Raw genomic sequence first — 21,658 nt, 5'->3', positions numbered from 1 at the left:
GATTTTAAAGTTAATTGTTAATATTTTTTAGATACCAGAACGGAAAAAAAAACTAGTTAACATTAGAACAAAATCCAATCAGAATATACCTGAAGTATATATTGATTTGAATAGTCATTTAAAAAATACACTTGTGGAAGATTTAGGAAGCTATGATTATAATAATTCTTATTTAAGATCAAACTTCATTGAAGATTGTTCATCGTCGAATGTACTAAAATAATGTTTAAAAAAAAACTTTGTGAACTTTGTTTGAAATTAAAATATTTTTATATTTGTTAATAGACTCAATCCCTTTATAAAATGTTGAGTGTTGAACTGGAAATGGACAATTTCAATAATCATGAATGTATGGCACATTTGTGTGCCGTTATAAAATACTTAACTTCAGAAAACATGATTGACAGTGCAATGAAAGTAATAGATTTTTTATAGAACTATTAGACTATTTATTAGGCTTAATTTTTACTTCTCTTATATCTTACTAAAACTTAAGTTAATGATTAATTAAAATAAATATATATTATTTATTACTTATTATCAAAATAGACATTTTTCAAAACTGTTATACAATTTATTATATAATATGTATTTTAATATATGTATACATTAATTATCAGAATTGTATTGCTTATATCTTAGCCTAATATGGAAATGCCAGATTGGATGAATAATTTAAAATTAGTATTCTGTGATAAATCAATAGACACAATTAATTCAAAAATATTGCTTATAAAATTGATAGTCAACTGTGAAACTAATTTCGAACCATATGCAAAACACTGGCTCGGTCCTTTAATGCAATTTGTATTAGATAAACATCTTGGGAATAATTTAAATTATTTTATAACTGATGTGGTAATACTTAAATTCTTTTATTTATACGGTTGATACTTTTAATAAATCTATTCAAAAATTTATATTTTTTTAGGTATCAACGCTTGTTTCATGGCATAATATTGCAGTTCCGTCCACAGAATATGAGAAACTCCTTGCTAAAAAGTTATTAAGTTTTCTTTTGTCAGTTTCCCAAAGTGAAATAAAAAATGTATTTAAGCACAACATGGAATTCATCAAGTAAATATATTTATTCCATAAAAACTTATTTACTCTGATTTGTATTATAATTTGTACATAAACAGATATATATATATATATATATATATTATATTTAACCAATAATATTATAGATATTAAATGCATGTAAAAAGTTTGAGTTATGTATTAACCTAGGACATGCTTAATATTTAAGAATTATGTATATATATCCCTAATCTTGTTAAAAACTGATTTATTTGGTTTTATATATTTATGTAATATTTAACATAGTATAACTTCTATATAATGAATACTGATTACTGATGATTACTTGATGAGCCATCTATTAAATACAGCCATATAGGCATTCATTAATAGAAGTTTTACTGTATTTATTAAAAAAATATTTAAAAATTTAGTAATATATTAATATAGTTAGAAATTTTAATCACTTTTTGCTATTTTATATTTACTACTATTAGTAATATTTAATTATATTAAAATAGTACATGTTACAAAGACCATTAATGTGTTTGATGAGTTAGACAAACCAGTATTAAATTAGTATTTACAAATTTTATTTACAAATTTTAAACCAATAATTTCATTCCAAACTTTACTCAAACCCGTACCAACTATTATCCCTTGTGACATTTAACACCATTTTCAACTACCCACCATAAAGACTGGCCAAAAGACATTCTTATTTATATAATAAGAAAAATAATAAATTTAAAAAAAAACGGGTTTCCATCAAATTAAGAGATACTGTTTCTGAAGAGTTCCTCCCCCTCAAGTCTCGAATCATTCAAGCCAATATTCATATTATATTTGTTAATTTAATTTACTTATTAATTATTATGCTCATTTGTATAAATTGTAAATTTAGCAATTTTTCAATAATAATAAAAAAAAATTATTCTAAATATATCTCAATTTGCTGGATATGTTGCTTAAAACTTATGGCGCAAATCCCTCTGAGTAGGTGAGCCACTTCTCATATTAACATTTCTTTACTATTTTTGTCATCTTTAATCCTTTAAGGAGCAGATAAGAAATAAAAAATTGAAGAAAAAAAAATGTTCATTTTTGAACAAGGCTTATATTTACGTCCCACTTATGTCATCATATGTTTAGCAATGACAAATATTTCCTTAAAAAGATGTGAATACTATGCATGTTACTGCTTATCCACTACTTAATAGTTTTTATTCACATTAGCCAAATTCAGATTTAAGTTGTTAAATATTATCAAATAAAATATTGACTGTAAAAACGTCATTGCTTTTATTGGTATAATTTTTGAATACATATATTATAATATAAGCCAAGTTAAACTATAAGAAAAATCAAAAATTTTAGAATTAATATTATATTTGCTACAGCTATATTAAAAATTTATTTGATCAAAATAATTGTATTATATAATGTATCTTTTTGTAGATTTATTGTTGAAAATTGGAAATATTCACTAGAAATGGATTATGATGAACTTTTATCTTTATTAAAACCAAATCCAATAAATAACAAATCATTAGAATGTGGTTTGCATTTAATTGGAATCTTATCTGCAAATGGTATTATACCATTCAATGAATCAAATAAAAAATGGTAATCATTATGTCAATCAATTTTTTATTTGTTAATTAATTATTTTTTTTTATAATTAAATTGTTATTTATAGTTTTCTGAATTTGCTTACGGGAAGCTTAAACCATAACAACCAAATTATTTATTTACTTAGTTCGGAGATATTTGGGATGCTATTGAAGTAATTATTAGAATGTTTTACTAAATGTAATTAATCTGTTTTATAAATGTATTTTTTTTTCACAGAATCTGTTATGAAAATTCAATAAATGAAATGGAACTGTTGCAATGTCTGTCTTCGGTTTTAATATTTTCTGAAAACATGGATACAACAAAACTTTTAAGTTGTCTGTATTACATTCATAAGCATTACTCAAAGATTATAGACAAGTAATAAATATTTGTATTATATATTACAGTTATTATTTCACATTTTTCTTATTTTAGATAAAAATAATAAATTATTTTAATTTAAAAAATATCAATATCAATATGTTTATATTTAGTTTGCAAAATAAAAGATATTATTATAATTATTCATAGGTTAATACTTTTTTAAACAATATGTGTTAATCTTAATATGTTTTTTTTGTATTTAAATTTTGTTTAAGTTATCTGGATGATTTATTTCATATTTTTGAGAAACTACAAGGTATTCATCGAACTCAATGTTTAGAAATGATTCTGAATAGATTGGCCTTAATTAATAATCCATATGAAAAAATAGCAGAAATAAATGGATTTTTCAACATGCTAAAAGACAAGTATGTTTTTTTTTTCATTTTAAAAACTATGTACAATTTGTGCATAAAATTATTATTTATTTATTTCAAATCACCAGGAATCAGAATTATATATATTTATAAAACTAAAAAATATAAATATTTATTATGTAATAAAAAAATATGAAAATTTATACTATTATAAATACATATTACATACATTATTAATAAGAAAAATACAAAATATATTATAATAATTCTTAAATGATACCTTAATATTATCTTCAACTGCTATGCTATAACCTAGATACCTTATTCTTAATCTTGATTATGATGTTCTTTATTTTCACAGTTTCTTCTATAAAACCTTATTCTAAAACTAAAATTAAGTTTTTGTTTTGTATTATAAACCTTCTAAAACCCAAAGTTGACAGTTGTATAAATTAAATCATCTTACATATTATCATCTTTGCCCAATCGTTTATTTAATTATTTTTTTTGGAAACTGTTAAAGTAGGATCAAACGTGTTACATTGATCTAACCTCTTCAATTTTTTGAAAGGGCATTTTTAAAAACTGTAAGGTCATAAATGTATTTTTTAAAGACATTTTCTTGATATTCCTTGGGCATTGAACATTTAAGTCCTAGCTTTATTAGTTACCTATCACCTATGTACTAATTATTTGTTAATTGTTTAAAAATCATAGTTCATATTTTCTATTAACAATTTTGATGAATAAAAAAAATATTTTGTATGGTATAAATAATTGTAACTTTTAAGGAATTTGAAATTTTGAAATTGAAAATACCTAATACTTAAACCATTTTACTTAATATTTAGTGGAACTGATGATCAACTAATATGTTTAAACATTACTTTACAACTTATACCAATTATTCATGCTGAAAATGTCATGATATTAATAAAAATAATTGCTGAAATTTCACAACAATATAATAATAATCACAGAAAGTTGGTTTATGATATTATGTTTAACACTTATGAAATTTACTTGTGAGTTAAATAATTATTATATTTTATATAGATGTATTTTAATTAATAATATTTATTAATGGTGCTTTAATTGTACAGAGGAAATAATGCTGATATTTCAAAACAAATTACAGAAGAATGTAAAAAGGTTTTATTAAATGGTCTAATGGACAATGATGATGAACTTAGACAAAACGTATTTAGGTTGGCAAAATCAAAAATACGATTAAATAACAAAAATTGAATTAATCATTTTTTTTTTTTATTAATTAGATTTTGGGCAGATGATAAAAGATTACCACTGAAATGTGTTGATCGTTTACTAATTCTTTTGGATCAACTCTATTCACCAGACATTGAATCACATTTTTTAGGAAACTTTGTTAGCATACTTCTAGAATCATGTTGCACGTCTTCAGATTACGATCAAAAAATATTTCAATATCCTCTGCATGCTTGTGAATTTGAAGATTACAATTTAACAGCATCATGGCGTGCAAAACATATGTCTACATTTCCGAAATATGCTGACACCATAGTTGGCCAACTTAATCGTTCAAATACACTTGAGCATTGCGAATCTAATATTATACAAAAATTCCAATTAAAAAATACAATGACTTTACAGTTTCAACCCACTTTTGTTCAAACTCAAATAACTGATAATATTTCATCTTTAAAGTATTATTCTCAAATGTCATTGAATGAAATAAACATATCTACTTTGGATGTAAATCAGCAAAACTGGAATCATAATTCGGGTATATTTTTTATAAATTCTAAATTTTAATTAGATTTATAATTTTCTATCATAGTGTTTTGCATTTTAATAATAATGAAATCATATACTGTACATTGTATAATTATTGTAATATATACAATATTAGATTTAAAGTTTATAATTTAAACTAGACAATTATTATTTTTTAGGTAATGTACTAAATTCCAAATCAGATTTTATACAGAAAAAAAAAATACGAATATTACGTGATAAATCAGTATTAAGTAAACATTTTGCAATGAAAAATGTACAAATAAATGTTAAGCGTGAAATATTTAAGAAAGAAAGAGCACAGAAACGTGAATCATCTGTTCATATGTATAGAAAATATAGGATTGGGGATTTTCCTGATATTGAAATTACAAATGCATCTGTAATTAAGCCATTGATTGAATTATCCAAAGTAAGTATCATTAAATAAAATCCTGATCCTGACGTAACATAGATTCTCTTAAGAAATCAATATTATTAATTTGTATTACATTTTTATTTTAATACATTGAAGGAGTCTCACTACTTTCCTAATATATTGAGAAACATTTTTTTATTTTAAAAACATAATTATGACATAGATTCTATATTTTAAAATCTATAAATTAGAACAGCTCTTGCCTAATAAATGAATTATTATTGGTATAACATAATTTTCTTTTCTTGGCATTAAATAGTGTAAAAACTAAAATGTTAATATTAATTAATTTTTTAGAGGGATAATAATATAGCAAGAATAATTTCATCATCAATCATGTGCGGATTGAAAAATAATTTAAAAATGAATCAGCAATATTTTGAAAGTTTGAATAAATCTTTAACTACTATGATAAACCACAGTCATTGTAATCCTAGTCTTGTGGGCTTTATCTTGGATACAGCATACTGTTATCCTACCCAAATTAATTTAGATCCAAATGCTGTAACTGAAGGTAAGTGTATTTTCTATCTTTAAGAATGAACTATTTTTAACATTTGCATCTATTCATTAGTTGCAACATCATGTGGTTTAATGTCATTGGGAGCATTAGTTGTAGAAACATCAATAAATTACTTACAGTCAAAACAAGTAGATCAACACATTGAAAAAAAATCTAAAATTACATACAAATGCCTTGACAATGATTGGAAAAAATTAGCCGAGTAAGTATATATATATATTTTACTCATCAAAAAATTAAGCTTTTATTTTTCCAAAGGATATACAAAAATATGGGTGAATTAGATGTTGTCGAAGGTATATTTCAAGAAAAAATTAATAATTTATCATGTGATTCATTAAAAGAAGCATTAAAAGCTGAACAATCTCATGATTGGCGAATTGCTCAAATAAAGTTTAAATCAGTATTAGAATGTGATGATGAAAATCTAATTTTAGAAAGTGATAAAGATTTTTTGTTTGAAGAATATTATAAAGTATTAAAATATTTTCCTTATAGTAACAAATCATAAAATAATAACCTGTACCTAATTAATTTTTTTCCATGATTTCGTTTTAGTGCTCAGAGAATTTATCTGATTGGAAAGAAATCAACAAAATGTTAAAATCTCAAACTGGAGAAAATTATGAGAAAATTTGGGACAATAATTGGTAAGTATTAATCCTAAACTAATACTACTAACTTAAAGCTTTTGTTGGTTTTCTTATGTCTAAACTGTATTCTTTCTTTGCTATTTTAATTTTAATTTATATTGATTCAACCTTTGATTGTTAAAAGTTAACTCTCCACTGCATCACAAGCTACAACTTAAAGAAATAGATATTATTGTATTTATATGTTATATATTTTCATTATTAGCTATTTTAAATTTTTAAACGTTTGAAATTTGTGTTATAAAATTATAGGTATAAATACCATCTTTTACATAGAATTTTACATTCAGAATTAAATGAAATACTTGACATATCTGATGGTAAATTTATAGAGACATTTAGCAATTGGTTAAATGATAGAAATAAAGAAGAATATATATTGGTAATATATTTTTGATATGCATTTTATTTTATATTAGTAAATGTTTTTAAAATGTATATTTAAAATTTACCATAATTAATTAAATGTTATAGACACGTGTACCAGCTCAAGCTTGTATGATATTTTTATGTTGTGATGATTTGAACAAAGCACAGCTATGGTGTAAGCTTGGAATGCGCAATTTTCTTAAAGAATGGGAGAACATATCACCTCAATATTATAAACTACGGGTTGATAAATTATTAAATTTACAAACACTCTCAGAAATCTATGTGAGATTATCAATTCATTTTATGTTGATTGTAAATTAATTTTAAGTAAATTTTTAGTATTTCACAAAATTATCTTCGATTCAATCTGATGACAATACCAAGATCATTAAAAGACAAATTCAAACATGGCAATCACAACTACCTACAGATTCTGACTCATTACTATTATGGGATACCAAAATGATTAACAGGTTACAATTAAATACTATTTATGTATCTATTAATCATAAATTAATATAACAGTAACAACATCACATTCATTTCAACAGATCAATTTTCTTAAATAAGATTAAGACAGATATAGAAGAATTACCATCCGAAGAAAAATGTTGTTTCAAACAAATTTTAAACAATTATGAAGTGGAATCAATGTTAGCTTTAATTGAAAGCGCTATTAATCAAAATAATTTTTATGTTGCTAAAAAATATATTAATGAATTTAGACTCGAAGTAAACATATTCAAACGATTTCTCAAAATTATATTTTAAAATTAATATACATTTATTTCAGAATACTGAAAATTGGACATCTGATTTTATATTATGCCGTAGTAAAATATTAGCTATGTCTAGTTGTTATACAATTGATAAAGAAAAAAAACTTCAATATTATTTAAATTCTTGGTCAGAATTAGGTAATATTTACTATAACAAAATAGATTAATACATAATATCAGATGTATAACTCTATTGTATTGTTTTTAATTTTAGATAATATAATCAAAGAACAGTGTTCTCCAATTTGTTTATTAAAAACTAATTTTCATATAGCAAATATTTCTAAAAATATAGCTCATGTTTTACATGAAATACAAGATATTAGTTTGTTATCAAAAAATATATTATTAGAAATAATTAGTAAAATAAAAAGCAACATACATTTTGGGTAGGTTATTTTTAATATTGTTTTTTTATATATTATTTTATTCACATTTTTTATGTTTACAGAAGCCTTAATGAAGTTGTACAACATATTGACTATACTATTATACAACACTTAAAAAATTGTACACAAATTGCTTTTAATAGTAGTTTATGTACTAAAACAATTATTGATTCTCACTTAATGTTAGCTCAATATTGTTTAGAAGAATTAAATCTTAAAAGTATGTACAACACAAGTACTAAGATTTAAATTATTTATATTATTTATTCCATAATTCTATAAATCTGTATGTAGTTAAATAGATTAAATATTTTAACTTGATATTTATCATTACTTTATTGTTTATGGAAGCAGGCTTGTACTCAGGAGGTGTTACAAGTATATTGACGCCTCTCTCCAAAATATATTACTTATGTTTATTAATTTATTAAGGTTCATCATAAACCGTGATGTATACATATTTATGATCGCAAAATATATACAACGACAACAATAATGTAAATCTGGTACTCAGCTTCTCATTTACTGTTATGGGATTATTTTATGCACAGTTTAAGATTAACTTATTTTTTCATACATTATTTACATTGATGAATTTGTTTTACATCATTGTATAAAAAGTTTAAAAAAATAAAACTCCTAAAAATTCTATGGAAGCTTTCAATGTAATGAAGAAATAATCTCTAAAATTCAGTGTTCATTGAATTATATTAATATTGATTTATTTACCAGTGATGGCAGCAAGTGATCAAAGATCCCTTTCTTACTTACTATATTGACTTGATGTGTATAATTTTGTAAATTTATTTTGAGTAACATCTCCCTTATAAAATCCTTAGCTACACACATGTATGGAACTATGGAAATAATTACTCAATTAACATAACTTATAAATATGAATATTAAGTGTTCAATACATATATAATTTTAACAAATTATTGATGCTAAAAAAAAAGATTATTTGCATTTAATAAACCATGTACACTTATATAGTTACATTCAACATTGTATACTTACAGAAAGCACTGAAGACAATCAGAAATGTGTGTTATTTATAGAATCTGTTTTAAAAGCAATGAAATATGGTTCTAAAAAAGCATCGGAATTATTTCCTATTATATTACAGTTTGAAAATCTATCTGACTTTTCATTAAAAGAAACATTCATTTCAGAAGTATTTTATATTGTCTAACTTAAACATTGAATAATATTTAATTGTATAACCATTGATTGTATGTTTAGAATCAAAATGTTCCAGAGTATATGTTCCTGGAATGGATAAATCAGATTTTAGGTTGTTTGGATTCTCCTCTAATTAATGTAATTGGTCCACTTTTAATTCGTTTATGTCAAGTTTATCCTAAGGCTATTCATTTACCTTTGAACATTTTTATGGAAAGAAATGTGTATAATAATGAAGATTGTGAAACATTCTTGAAAGCAAAGTATGTTGTTCTAATTAATTTATTATTATTTAATTATAGTGTAGAGTAATTGTTTCTATATTTATTAGTAGGGTTGGATTTAAAGGCAAAAGAGAAGACTTTTTTAAAATAATAATAATTTAATATTTAAAATGATAGATGTATTATTAAAATGCCTTTTATGTGAATTTGGTTCAATAGTTTAGTGCACGGCATACGTATTACCGGTACAAAATAATATAATCATTTTGACTAACAGAATAATGTTATCACATGTGTACACCACAAACTAAACTATAACTGACTATCTCATAACAATTAAAATTACAGTTATGAACAAAGACTTCGATTAGGATAAAGTTAATTGTCAGTTAATTGACTGGTATATTCTCTAATTCATTAATCAAATTAAATCCTATTAAAATAGGCATACTATCTCAAAGTTGTTTAATGAAAAATAATATTTACTCAGGAAATGTATACATTTTATTTTGCAGACTCATTCCATTAATATCTGATATTTATTTGGATATGTTTGTAAAAGCTATAAATAATGTTTGTTGTCCATTTACTCAGCTCTTAGAATATATAAATGATGTGCAAGAGAGTATAAAAACTAATTGTTTGAATGTGATTAAATTGGCATTTGAAAATGTATTTAAGAACTGTTTTATTACCGAAGAAAACCAACAATTCAAAGGAAATGCATTTAAGGCATTGGATATATTTAAAGATAATCTTAAATTAATTTTTGGTAAGTTACTTGAATATTTATAATTTATACAATATAATATGACTTTGTAAACTATTTTTTTAATTTTACATTTTTTCATATTTACAGAAGAGTTCCAATTATCTAATTCCAATTTAAATAATGTTTGTACAGCATTAACAGAAATTAAAAAACAAGTAGATAGTCAAAAAAAAGAATACTACTGTAAAAAACCATCTACTCATTTAATTAATTATTGTCCGTGGTTAGCTCAGTATTCTAATCATAATATAGACACTATTGAAATTCCAGGACAGTATTCTGGAATAAAAAAACCTAATGTTGACAATCATATTACTATTGCATCATTTAAACCAAATGTAAAATTCTTAAATTAGTTTTATAATAGAAATGATTTAAATATTTTTTTTTTTTTAAATTTAAGGTTCAAGTAATTTTTTCATTGAGAAATCCAATTAAAATCATCATGATAGGAAACAATGGAGAAAAATATAGTTTCTTGATCAAATTCGGAGAAGATTTAAGGCAAGACCAACGAATTCAACAATTACATAAAATAATAAATGATGCATTGTCAAACAATGCTTATTGTTGTGACAGACAATTATCACTTTTAACTTATATTGTAAGATATTATTTAGTTTTTTGTAAGTTGTTAAAACTAGAAATACTAAAAATAACTATTTTAGGTATTTCCAATATCAACAAAATTGGGTATGATTGAATGGATTAATAATACAGTTACATTAAAAGATTTAATTTGTGAATCTTTTCCTGGTGGTAAAGAAGTTGGTATAAAACAATTGTAAGTGCTAATGTCTTAGAGTATACTACACAACCATTTGTAGTCTTTGCCTTTCTAGTGTGGGCAAGGCCGTAGCCAGGGGGGTAGGGTTCAGACCTCCCCTCGAAATTTTTTTTTGAAATAATATTAAATAGTTTGAATAGTTTTTTTTTAAATGCCTATTATATTTGAAACTTTACATCAGATACGTACGTGTCACTGTTATTAAAACACATAAATAAATAAAACGGTATATTTTATATTTATATTGTGTTAAATAAGCGATAACTAATCTTAATGTACTTTCTTTAAACCTAATGTATAGCTCACATAATACCTACAGTATCTAATCTTAATTATTACTATTTTTACCGAGCCAAAATCAAAAAAAAAACGTTAAATTGACAGCTTAGAAATTATAAGTTCTAACAATCATTTGGAAGTAAAGGTCAGTAAAATAAGTTAGAAGCGGTTAAATCTTTTAGTATGCTTGATATTGGAAAAGTGTAAGTGCTAGTATTAGTGAGTTGAGTATCAAAGAACAATTATTAAACAACCCTTAGTGTCCTCCAAATGTTATAAGTTTCTTGTGAGTGGAAAACAAAATTTGCGATTTCAACGTCATTGGATGGACCAGGATTCATGGTTAAACTACTCAGATCTATTAAATGGCATTTTGTGCAAATACTGTGTAGTTTTTGTTAGAGAATGAGCAGGAAAAGGAAATCATAATAAATTAGGGGCTCTGGTTTTAAACAGTTTTTCAAACTGGAAAAATGCGTTGGAAACTTTCCATTGCATTCAAATAATTTATACCATAAAAAATCTGGTTGAAAATGAATATGAAATTATAAAAATATTATTTTAATTAAGAACATGATATTTTTTTTTTAATTTCGGTAGGTAACTCTATGCACATTATCTTATATTTCTACATTAATTATTATAATTCATTATACTTTAGTATACAAGTTAAATAAATATATATATAAAAAAAAAAATTTTAAAAAATGTCATGTTCATAATTTAAATTATTTTTTTATATTATTTTTTTATATATATATTTATTTAAATTGTATACTGAAATATAATGAATTATAATTATTAATGTAGAAATATAAGATAATGTATGTAGTTACCTACCGAAATTTAAAAAAAAAAATGTTTGTTCTTAATTTAAATAATATTTTTATAATTTCATATTTTATTACATAATATAAAATTTATATTCTAACCCCCCGAAATATTTTTCTGGCTATGTCCTTGAGTGTAGGACATACCAAAATTACACTCAGCAAATGGCATTTAACCTCATTAGTTTAAAAATTAGAGGAATTTGATCTATTACGAAACTTGCTGGTAAGAACATTACCTGTGGTTTTTCAATTTTTAACAAGTAATGCGTGTATAATATTACATAAATAAAAAATGTTAAAAACTCACTTTAAAATTGGACTATCATAAAAAAAACCCCACATAAAAACATAGAAATATGTTACCGTCATATTTCATAATAATTTGATTTACTCTTAGTTTTAAATTAACGGAGCTAAACATGATCTGATAAGTGTAAATTTGGTATGTTACATACTTGTATGACTGAGACAGCAAATGTCTTCTAAATATAATATTTGGACAAAATACTATACTTTAAATTATATTATTTTTAGACATTCTAAAGTTGTTGAACATTATCGTTGGCTGTCTGAAAAGTCTGTTTCATCAAACAAGCTGGTTGTCTATGCACAAGCAACTATAAATAACAATAGTATGGTTACTGTTGCAAAATTTAAACAGCTTGTCCAATCAATACCTGATGATATATTAAGGTAATTTGCTTTGTCAAGTTAGATCTAAGATAATAAAAATATACTCCTATGGTTTTCTGTGAAAGCCTTAATATTATTTTTGTGTATTTTTTTATGTAATCAAATATTTTTATGTGATATTAAAACAGTAATTTATTTTTAGGAAATCTTTATTCAACTTATGTCATTGTGCTGAAATGTATATTTGCTTGAGATCAAAATTTATTACCAGTTTCTCAGTTCTATCAATTTGTCATTGGTTGTTAGGAATCGGTGATAGACATCTAGATAACACAATTGTTTCAACAAAAACGGGATTTTGCATTGGTAATATAATATAAGTCTTGAACTCTTGGCTCAATTATAAACACCATATAATTACAATTAACATACTATTCTAATAATTTGCTTATAATATAAAATAATTAACTATTTATATTTTTGTGTTTTTAAACTTTTTTAATTATTTTAGGGATTGATTTCAATTTTGCATTTCATACAGCAACTAGTATACAAATAATACCTGAATTGATACCATTTAGGATGTCACCTCATATTGTTTCCTTAATGTCACCGCTAAACTTAACAGGTTTGTTGGCAGATGTATTACATATAATTATAATTAAGTTTTTAAATATTAAATAACAATTACCATTTTAAGGTTTTATTCGAGAAACTATGGTGCATACATTAAAAACATTAATTGATAACCGAGAAATGTTACTATCAGTGATGCAAGTCTTTATTAATGATCCTTCTGCAGACTGGGTAAAAATGGCCAAAATTGAAACCTTAAGAATTGATGGTGACTTTAACTCTAAAGAAATACAATGGTTTCCTAAAAAAAAAATACTCTCTGGCAAGGACAAAATGAATGGCATTAATCCTATTGAAGTATTATGTCATGAGCTTGAAATTTCTTGTATACCAAACGATTACAAACAAGCATTGCTTAACATACTTAAAAGTGATTCTCAAAACAATACATTCAAAAGGTCAAAACTACAAAAGTGTAATATCACACATAATCAACAGGTATATAATTAACTTTATTCAAATATTTATTATATTATGTAATATGTGTAGATTAATTTGATTTATTAGTTTTAAAAATATGAATAGTTAATATTGAATTAAGTTTGTTTTTTTATATTTAGATTGATTGTCTGTTAGATATTGCTACCGACCATCAAATTTTATGTCTAGCCTACAGTGGTCTTCAACTTTGGGTTTAATTTAAACCCTTTTTATACATTTATTTTTTATTTTTATTCACTTATTTTTTTATTATTTATCTATAAAAAAAAAAACTCTTAATTATATTTTGTCGTTTATATAATTTTAAGTTTGAAAATAAATATGAGTACCTAAAATACTATAATTCTTATGTGTCAATATTGTTTTTTGAGCAATAAATTATAACAAATATAGAACACCAATTCTATTTTAGAGAAACAATAAGGGCTAAGAAGAATTTTGTTGTAATTTTTATACTTAGTTTATATGTTTAATTTTTCAATGTATATTCATGAGTAAAATTATTAGGTTTTAATAGGTTTGTGATGATGAAAAACGGTGAGATGGTAATATAAATTAACAATATATCTCTATAGTTTAGAGTACTACTATACTACTTTAGTAGAATCTATAATTTAGATTAGTGTTTGAGTAGTTTTTTATTTAATATAATACATTTTAAACTTTATAGTACTATACACAACAGGTTACAGATTTGTACATAAGCGATTAGTAACAATAATGTCCAGAGCTTATTGATAAAATTAACACATCAATGCATATATGTAAATTACACACAGGTTGATTCTCACCCCATTTTCATTTTTATGAACTTGCTTATTAATTACTATACATTTATATTTATTAAATTATTTTTTGTACGGATGATGAAATATTTCTAATCCAATTTTTTTGAAGAGACTCATAATGCCTCCTACCATAGTGGTTTCTAAAAATGATATATGCTTAGTACCTTTTTTTTTTTCCCCCCCGTTTTAACCGACGACGCCGCGGGATCTGCTTTCGCATTGCTTCCGCGGCGGCACCATCGTTTATTGACAGTATCAAATATTAATACATACGTGGGAGGCAGACGGGACAGCTCCCCGACTTACCTCGTTCAAGCATTTCAAAGTTTTGCTTTAACAATTAAATTAATATGCTTAGTACCTACTAAATACTACTATAACTTTTAAAAGAGTTAAAGTCCCTGCATGCATATATCCCCCCATCCACCAAGACACAATCAATTGGGCCAAAAGTGGAAAGCCCCTATCCTTATATGTACATAATATTTTTTCATTGGCCCATAACTCATGAGGTAATGGTGTGGAAAAAATTTAAGAAGCTTTAAGAATGATTTGTGAAAAATTTGCATCCGGTAGGTAGTTATTAAAATACAACTATTCTATATGTATGTAGCTTATATATTTATTTTTTTAACTGCCTGAAGGTATTTTTATTATGACGATTAATAATCTTTAACAATATATTATTTGTATATAAAATATTTATATTATATTATAATAAAATAATATATTTATTGATATTTAATTTTTATTATGCACTTGAAGAATAGGTAATATTGTTTTTGCTACATTATTATGATAACCTGTTGGGTTCGGATTTTATAGCATTTACTAATCATTATGGGATACGGATAAAAATAGCAGAGTGAGCTATAAATTTGTCGTATGCATCGTAGACTCCAAATATAAAATTTTATTGCTATTTTTTGCGTATTTCAACTGCTAATTTTTAAGTTTTGGTACTATGTTTTGCTAATTTGCATAAAATAACTATTTATTTTGTATTTTCATGAATATAATTTATATTATCTGGTAGGTATGAAATAAAAGTCTGCCATTTGTTTTAATTATATTTATTTGAATCCATACGAAAAATGTGAATACCCACATTTTTGTTCATGTTAAAATCCATTTTAAGCCTACTCAGCCGCCTGGGGCAACAGTACCCTGTAGCTCCCCCCTAAATACGGCCCTGCTGCAGTCTCCAACTTTTGATATATCTGAAGCACAATCTTTAATACAATCTGCTTTAACTGTTTTGAAAAATAAACGTAGGTAATGAAAATGACTTTAAAGATATTTTTAAAAAATCAGAAGATTTGGCTAATAAATTTAAAATTGAAGTCAAGATATCACGAATAGCAAATAAACAGTGTAACCGCTTAAATATTTCTTTAAGATCAAACACACGCGAGAATTATTATAGAGTTTCTATTTATTATCCATTATACTTAGATGCATTGTTAACTGAAATTAAACACAGATTTTAAACTAAAAAGGCTTCACACCTAATTATTGTAACAATATTGAAGTTTCATAAATGTTGGATGTAGCATTATTGTTTACAATTGATTTACCTGCAGGTGCTTTTAATGAGTTGGAGGAGAATTGAAAACCTGTTATGCAATATGGAAAGAAAAACCAGTAGATGAGTCCGCTGCAATAGAAACAATATTTTTACCACTAGTGAATTTTTATTCAAACATCAAAAGACTTTTAATGCTATTTGCAACAATTCCTGTGACAACATGCACATCCGAAAGGTCATTTTCTTCCCTTAAGAGAATCTAAACTTAATTAAGATCAACTATGGGAGAAAGCCGATTGAATGGATTAGCATTGCTTAGTATACATTACATCCAGAAATAAACAAAAAATATATATAGCTACAAGGCTACAACAATAAATTGCTTTTAGTTGTATATGTTTTATTAATTACTATACATTTTTCCGATAAAATTTTATGTTTTTATCACACGTGTATTTTGATTCTTTGGTTAAGAATAATATGAATTATGATAATATTTAATGAGATGAAAAATATGAGATATTTTATATTTCTAACTCCCCATATACGCTAATTTGAATTTTGAACTTTTTGTTTGTGCCCTTATCCCATATAAGACAGACGCCCTTGCAGGTTAGGTATATCGCTCCGCTCAGAATCTAAAAATAGAAAAAACGATCCTGCGTAAATGCGTAAATGCGTTTTGTCTATGTTACGAGTGGGCCAGAGAGAGAAAACAATTATTTGAACAACTATTTAAATAGTGCGCTGTCAACCCCCTTAAAATATAGGTAACCAACATTTTTAGTTAAAGTCTAACCTTATATTTTGTTTATACGTTACATATAAGTATAATATGACGTATAATATATACTATGACTTTTTTTTAAAATAAATTATTATTTTTTTTTGACGATAACTAATTAAAGTGGTAAATCATAATATTAATAACGTAATAATTATTGCATATTTTGTTATATACATAAATTAATATATATATATTTTTTTTTATTATAAAGAACAAGGCCTCGACAACATAGGTCATTGGCCGCGAATGATGATTACACATTAATTAAATAATATATATATACCAGACTTTTTTTACCGCAAGTCTCGTATTTTCGTACTTCATATACCTATGGCCACTCTATTATATGTATATGGATGCAAATATTAATCCTTCAAATATTGATCCCTATTGTAATAGTAGTATAACACAACATTCTAATAGAAATTATAACTGTAGGAATGTTATGAAATCAATAAATTAGGTGGTTGTAAATTTTTTTTTTATATTTTTGTGTTGTGTGTAGTGTGTTGTACGGCCGTAGTGCCGTACGGGTGCCTATACCCCACTACGTTTTCGTGTGTATATCACTTTATTTATATAAAACACACGGTGTATCTTCTCCACATCGTGATAAAACATATAGCCATATAGGTAATAGGTATATATAGAATAATATAATACAGGTTTATTATTCATTTAGACGTGTATAGTATATTCTTATCTATAATGATGTCCACTATAGGCACTATAATAAATTCTAATTAACTTAATTAAGACTTAAAAAGTTAAAAATATACAAGACGTGTCAGTATTATTACGATATTTTTAATGGTGAAGTACTTATGAAAATAATACTATGCGGATCGATCTTGTCCATTACAACGTACTACGTAGTATAAGAATTCCGAATTACACAAATGTTTAACTCTCTGATGCTTTTGATATTTTATTATTCGCTTTTTACATCGTAGTACATATATATAATATTTTACCTTTATATTGCTTTAATATGTTCCGAGTAGGTCCCTATATGATGGCTAAATTCATAATAATTAAAAATTTTGTAATATTATGTTTCAGTTAATTTTTTTTCTTATATCAATCGATTATTTCATTTATTTAAATGGTAATAATAATGTTTTTAGGTAGATACAATACTATAATAGTGTCTATAAATATTGAAATTGAAATTGAAATAATTGAATTACTAACTATTAGTATTATTATTTATTATATGTATACAAATATACAATTCGTAGGATAATATAGATTTTAATTTTTGAATATTTAAATTTTAAATCTTATTTTTTATTGGAGAATAATATACAATCTACACCCAAAGGAATGATAAGAATATGTGCCACAACAATTTAAAAAACATGAATATGGTGTGGACAGAAACCATCCAGTGATCGCACATATCATAGTAATAGTATAATACATAATATATTTATTTATTTAATTAATTTTTATTAATCATTGAGAAGATCACTGGATCAGATTTTTTTTAGACGCCATAGTGGGGTTCCAGGAATTACATGAGTGGCTATGCCAGATATTATAATTACAAAGACCGTTTAGGGTAAAAAGGCAGTTTGTTGAAAAAACGTTTATATAGTACATTAACGTCTTCATGAATGGTTTTAAATTTTGAGTCAGGCACCAGCGCCACCAGGATGGAAAGTAAAATTATAAATAATTAATAAAAATATGTCATTGTGTTTATAAAGCAATAAATATAACAGTATACTTAAAAGTTTCAAAACATCAAAACTCAACGAAAGACATTTTTTGACTACAAAAAAATAAGTAAAATCATTATAAATTCTTTGTTTAAATAGGTATCTAGCGTTTTAAAAATTTGAACTTAATATGTTCATGAAAAAAATTGTTCTTGGAAGTCGGGCTTTTGTAAAAAAAACTGTCGAAAAAATGTATATTACATTTTCTAGCTTTAACTTAAAAATTTAATATTTTACAATTGCAACATTTGTATTACTACAAAATTATTTTTGGAATTTCGTGATTTAGAAAGTGATTTGAATTTCTAAAAATTGAGGAGAAATGTGCCTTTATATTTTTAAATTGGTTCAAGAATACTGAATAACTTATAATGTGGGATCTTATTTTTAATTGTCAATATTTTTTTACTTAGCCTAACATTTGTTATTAACACTGAAGAAAATAAATAAATATCACAAAAAATTACATAACAGTCATGTTTTGTAAAAGTGTATACAAAAATGTGTAGAAAATTTCAAATCGTAATAACGTAGTTATGGGACACTGCAAACTGCAAAATTAAAATAATATAAAACCTTGGAATCCCGAATCGCTGGTGTAAAAATGTTCTACCATTATTATAAACATGCGCAGATAGCAAACATAATAAAAGATATATACATACCTTATATAGGTTATAATTAATGTCCACAAGTTACAACTTTAACAACTAAGTTAAAATGTGTCAGTGCGAGGGGTGTGCACGAAGTGTGGTCGCGCAGGGCTTAGCGGCTTTTTATATGGTATTTGGTGTTTTGTACAATTGTAACAATTATATTGGGGATGGAGTGGCCGAGCGGACTAAGGCGTCGGTTGCGACACACGCAGTCGCCGGTTCGAATCTCGGTCACGGGCGGCATCGCTCTTTGGGCATTTCGCGATGTCTGGAGAGAGAGGCCACCGGCCCCCAACCGGGCATGGCAGAAACCCACGGGTGCCCATTCAAAATTCTGCCAAAAACCCACGAGTTAAAACCTTACAGTACCTTCCCCTGCAGTTCCCCAGGCTAATGACCTCAGCAAGTTGTCGAAGCCCTAACCATAAAAAAAAAAAAAAACAATTATATTTTCGTAAATTGTAAAAATACCTGGTGTATTGACACAATTAAATTAATTATTAAAAAAAAAAAACAATTATGTTTTCGTTGTCACTTGTCCAAAAGGTGAGGGGAGGGGGACTCGGCTTTAAAAATTGCAAAGTGCCTCGTAAATCATAGCGCCGGCACTGGTATTGTTAAATTAACTTTCCACTTATCGACCACCAGTGGCGCAACTAGACACTTGGCTATACTTGGGACACTTAAATCAAATATAAAAATTAGGCACTTCCTCTCCTTCCATCAGCCAATCAAAATTCTTTCCATTATCAATAATTCCATAAAATTAAAAATAATTAAATAAATAAAAATAGGACGCTACACACTACACAGTACACAACCATTTGTTTTATCCGTCTTACAATTGCATAACATACCAAATTTACGCTCAGCAAATCACGTTTAACTCCATTAGTTTAAAAATAAGAGTGAATCGACCTATTATGAAACTTGATGTTAAGAAAATTATCTGTGTTTATATTTTGTTTTTTTACGATAGGTACCTAAGTTTTTAAGTGAGTAATGATCATACCATATATTAACTTACGCTTTTTATATACTCATAACTTGCTGTAAAATTGAACTATCGTAAAAAACCAACATACAAACACAGATATTTCAATCAATGTTCTTAATATCAAGTTTCATAACAGGTAAATTTACTTTAATTGTTAAACTAACGGAGTAAAACGTGATTTTTTGAGCGTAAATTTGCTATGTTATGCACTTGTAAGACGGAGACAACAAATTTGCGTGTTACGTCCTCCTTTTTATAAAACTTTTTTCGGAAGAACCACTTGTGTACAGTCTCGATGGCCGATGCTATGATAGTTTTTGTATTCATTATTATAACACTAGATATTTTTACTTTGATTAATAATAATGATGGTCGACAAGGTACTGTAATCCACTATCCACTCTTCGTTATTAAAATAATCTAGTTCTAACAACTTTATTAGGTATAATAAAGCTAATAAGTACAACAGGTCGTTGTGAATGAAAAACGAAAATTTGGTCATGCCTCCCCGATGTATTGCGAGTTACGAAATATAGAATTTCTATGAAACAAATTGGATGTTTAAAACAATTATTGGCACCCATTTCGGTACTATCTAGTATCTACCATTCATACAGGAACGTAATTATTAAGTCTGTACCTCATAGCAGTCATAGCTCATAATAAATAAAGGTATCAAATAATAAAATCAAACAACCTATTATATAATGTATAAAATATTGTAATGAACCAATTAAATTATACGAATGTGAAATGATAATATAGGTAATTTATAAACTAAAACAGTAAATACTAAATAGCAACCAGTTGGGTAATATAAAAATACGATGGTGAATAACAGGGGAAGGGGTGTATAACTATAGTGTACTTACTCACTATTCACAACTTCACTAGTTTACTAATTACTATTGTAATGTAATAGAAAAAGAGTATAGACGCATAGGACATGGGTACAAGTTTCGAAATGAAAAATATTCTCCGGTCGTGGGAAAATGTCTGGCGCACGCGCAGACCGCGGTTATCCAGAATCCAGCCTGACCAGGCTGGAGAACAGGAGAATGGGTTATGGGTATACTGGCGTGTGGAACATAGGTATGGCGTATCGCCCGCCGCCTCACCGTTCATACGTCAGCGCATGCG

At 25.6% G+C, this 21,658-nt stretch overlaps 1 protein-coding gene across 4 annotated transcripts in view; it reads left to right on the top strand.

Moving 5' to 3' along the window:
• The window catches only part of LOC107168245 (DNA-dependent protein kinase catalytic subunit-like), a 32,123-nt gene extending 17,742 nt beyond the window's left edge, over positions 1 to 14,381 (top strand). For all 4 annotated transcript variants that reach the window (XM_089227890.1, XM_089227891.1, XM_089227889.1 and 1 more), the window contains 34 exons: positions 32 to 211; positions 286 to 417; positions 643 to 858; positions 932 to 1,077; positions 2,482 to 2,649; positions 2,723 to 2,809; positions 2,875 to 3,018; positions 3,240 to 3,392; positions 4,193 to 4,366; positions 4,445 to 4,549; positions 4,619 to 5,106; positions 5,276 to 5,529; positions 5,833 to 6,049; positions 6,110 to 6,260; positions 6,317 to 6,533; positions 6,617 to 6,708; positions 6,964 to 7,093; positions 7,186 to 7,365; positions 7,423 to 7,556; positions 7,635 to 7,815; positions 7,877 to 8,000; positions 8,077 to 8,251; positions 8,314 to 8,471; positions 9,271 to 9,425; positions 9,494 to 9,696; positions 10,173 to 10,429; positions 10,517 to 10,767; positions 10,833 to 11,033; positions 11,098 to 11,213; positions 12,863 to 13,021; positions 13,164 to 13,327; positions 13,473 to 13,589; positions 13,662 to 14,035; positions 14,158 to 14,381. In XM_089227890.1, the coding sequence (XP_089084016.1) occupies positions 32 to 211; positions 286 to 417; positions 643 to 858; positions 932 to 1,077; positions 2,482 to 2,649; positions 2,723 to 2,809; positions 2,875 to 3,018; positions 3,240 to 3,392; positions 4,193 to 4,366; positions 4,445 to 4,549; positions 4,619 to 5,106; positions 5,276 to 5,529; positions 5,833 to 6,049; positions 6,110 to 6,260; positions 6,317 to 6,533; positions 6,617 to 6,708; positions 6,964 to 7,093; positions 7,186 to 7,365; positions 7,423 to 7,556; positions 7,635 to 7,815; positions 7,877 to 8,000; positions 8,077 to 8,251; positions 8,314 to 8,471; positions 9,271 to 9,425; positions 9,494 to 9,696; positions 10,173 to 10,429; positions 10,517 to 10,767; positions 10,833 to 11,033; positions 11,098 to 11,213; positions 12,863 to 13,021; positions 13,164 to 13,327; positions 13,473 to 13,589; positions 13,662 to 14,035; positions 14,158 to 14,235 (6,081 nt within the window). In that variant the 3' untranslated portion in view covers positions 14,236 to 14,381. The remainder of the gene's footprint in view (positions 1 to 31; positions 212 to 285; positions 418 to 642; positions 859 to 931; positions 1,078 to 2,481; positions 2,650 to 2,722; positions 2,810 to 2,874; positions 3,019 to 3,239; positions 3,393 to 4,192; positions 4,367 to 4,444; positions 4,550 to 4,618; positions 5,107 to 5,275; positions 5,530 to 5,832; positions 6,050 to 6,109; positions 6,261 to 6,316; positions 6,534 to 6,616; positions 6,709 to 6,963; positions 7,094 to 7,185; positions 7,366 to 7,422; positions 7,557 to 7,634; positions 7,816 to 7,876; positions 8,001 to 8,076; positions 8,252 to 8,313; positions 8,472 to 9,270; positions 9,426 to 9,493; positions 9,697 to 10,172; positions 10,430 to 10,516; positions 10,768 to 10,832; positions 11,034 to 11,097; positions 11,214 to 12,862; positions 13,022 to 13,163; positions 13,328 to 13,472; positions 13,590 to 13,661; positions 14,036 to 14,157) is intronic.
• Positions 14,382 to 21,658: the final 7,277 nt, after the last annotated feature.

Source organism: Diuraphis noxia, unplaced genomic scaffold, assembly GCF_037042655.1.
Source record: "Diuraphis noxia isolate RWA-SAM2 unplaced genomic scaffold, SU_Dnox_SAM2 contig0004, whole genome shotgun sequence".
NCBI lineage: Eukaryota > Metazoa > Arthropoda > Insecta > Hemiptera > Aphididae > Diuraphis > Diuraphis noxia.
The sequence above is the reverse complement of the archived record's forward strand: the minus strand, read 5'-3'. Positions and strand labels throughout refer to the sequence as shown.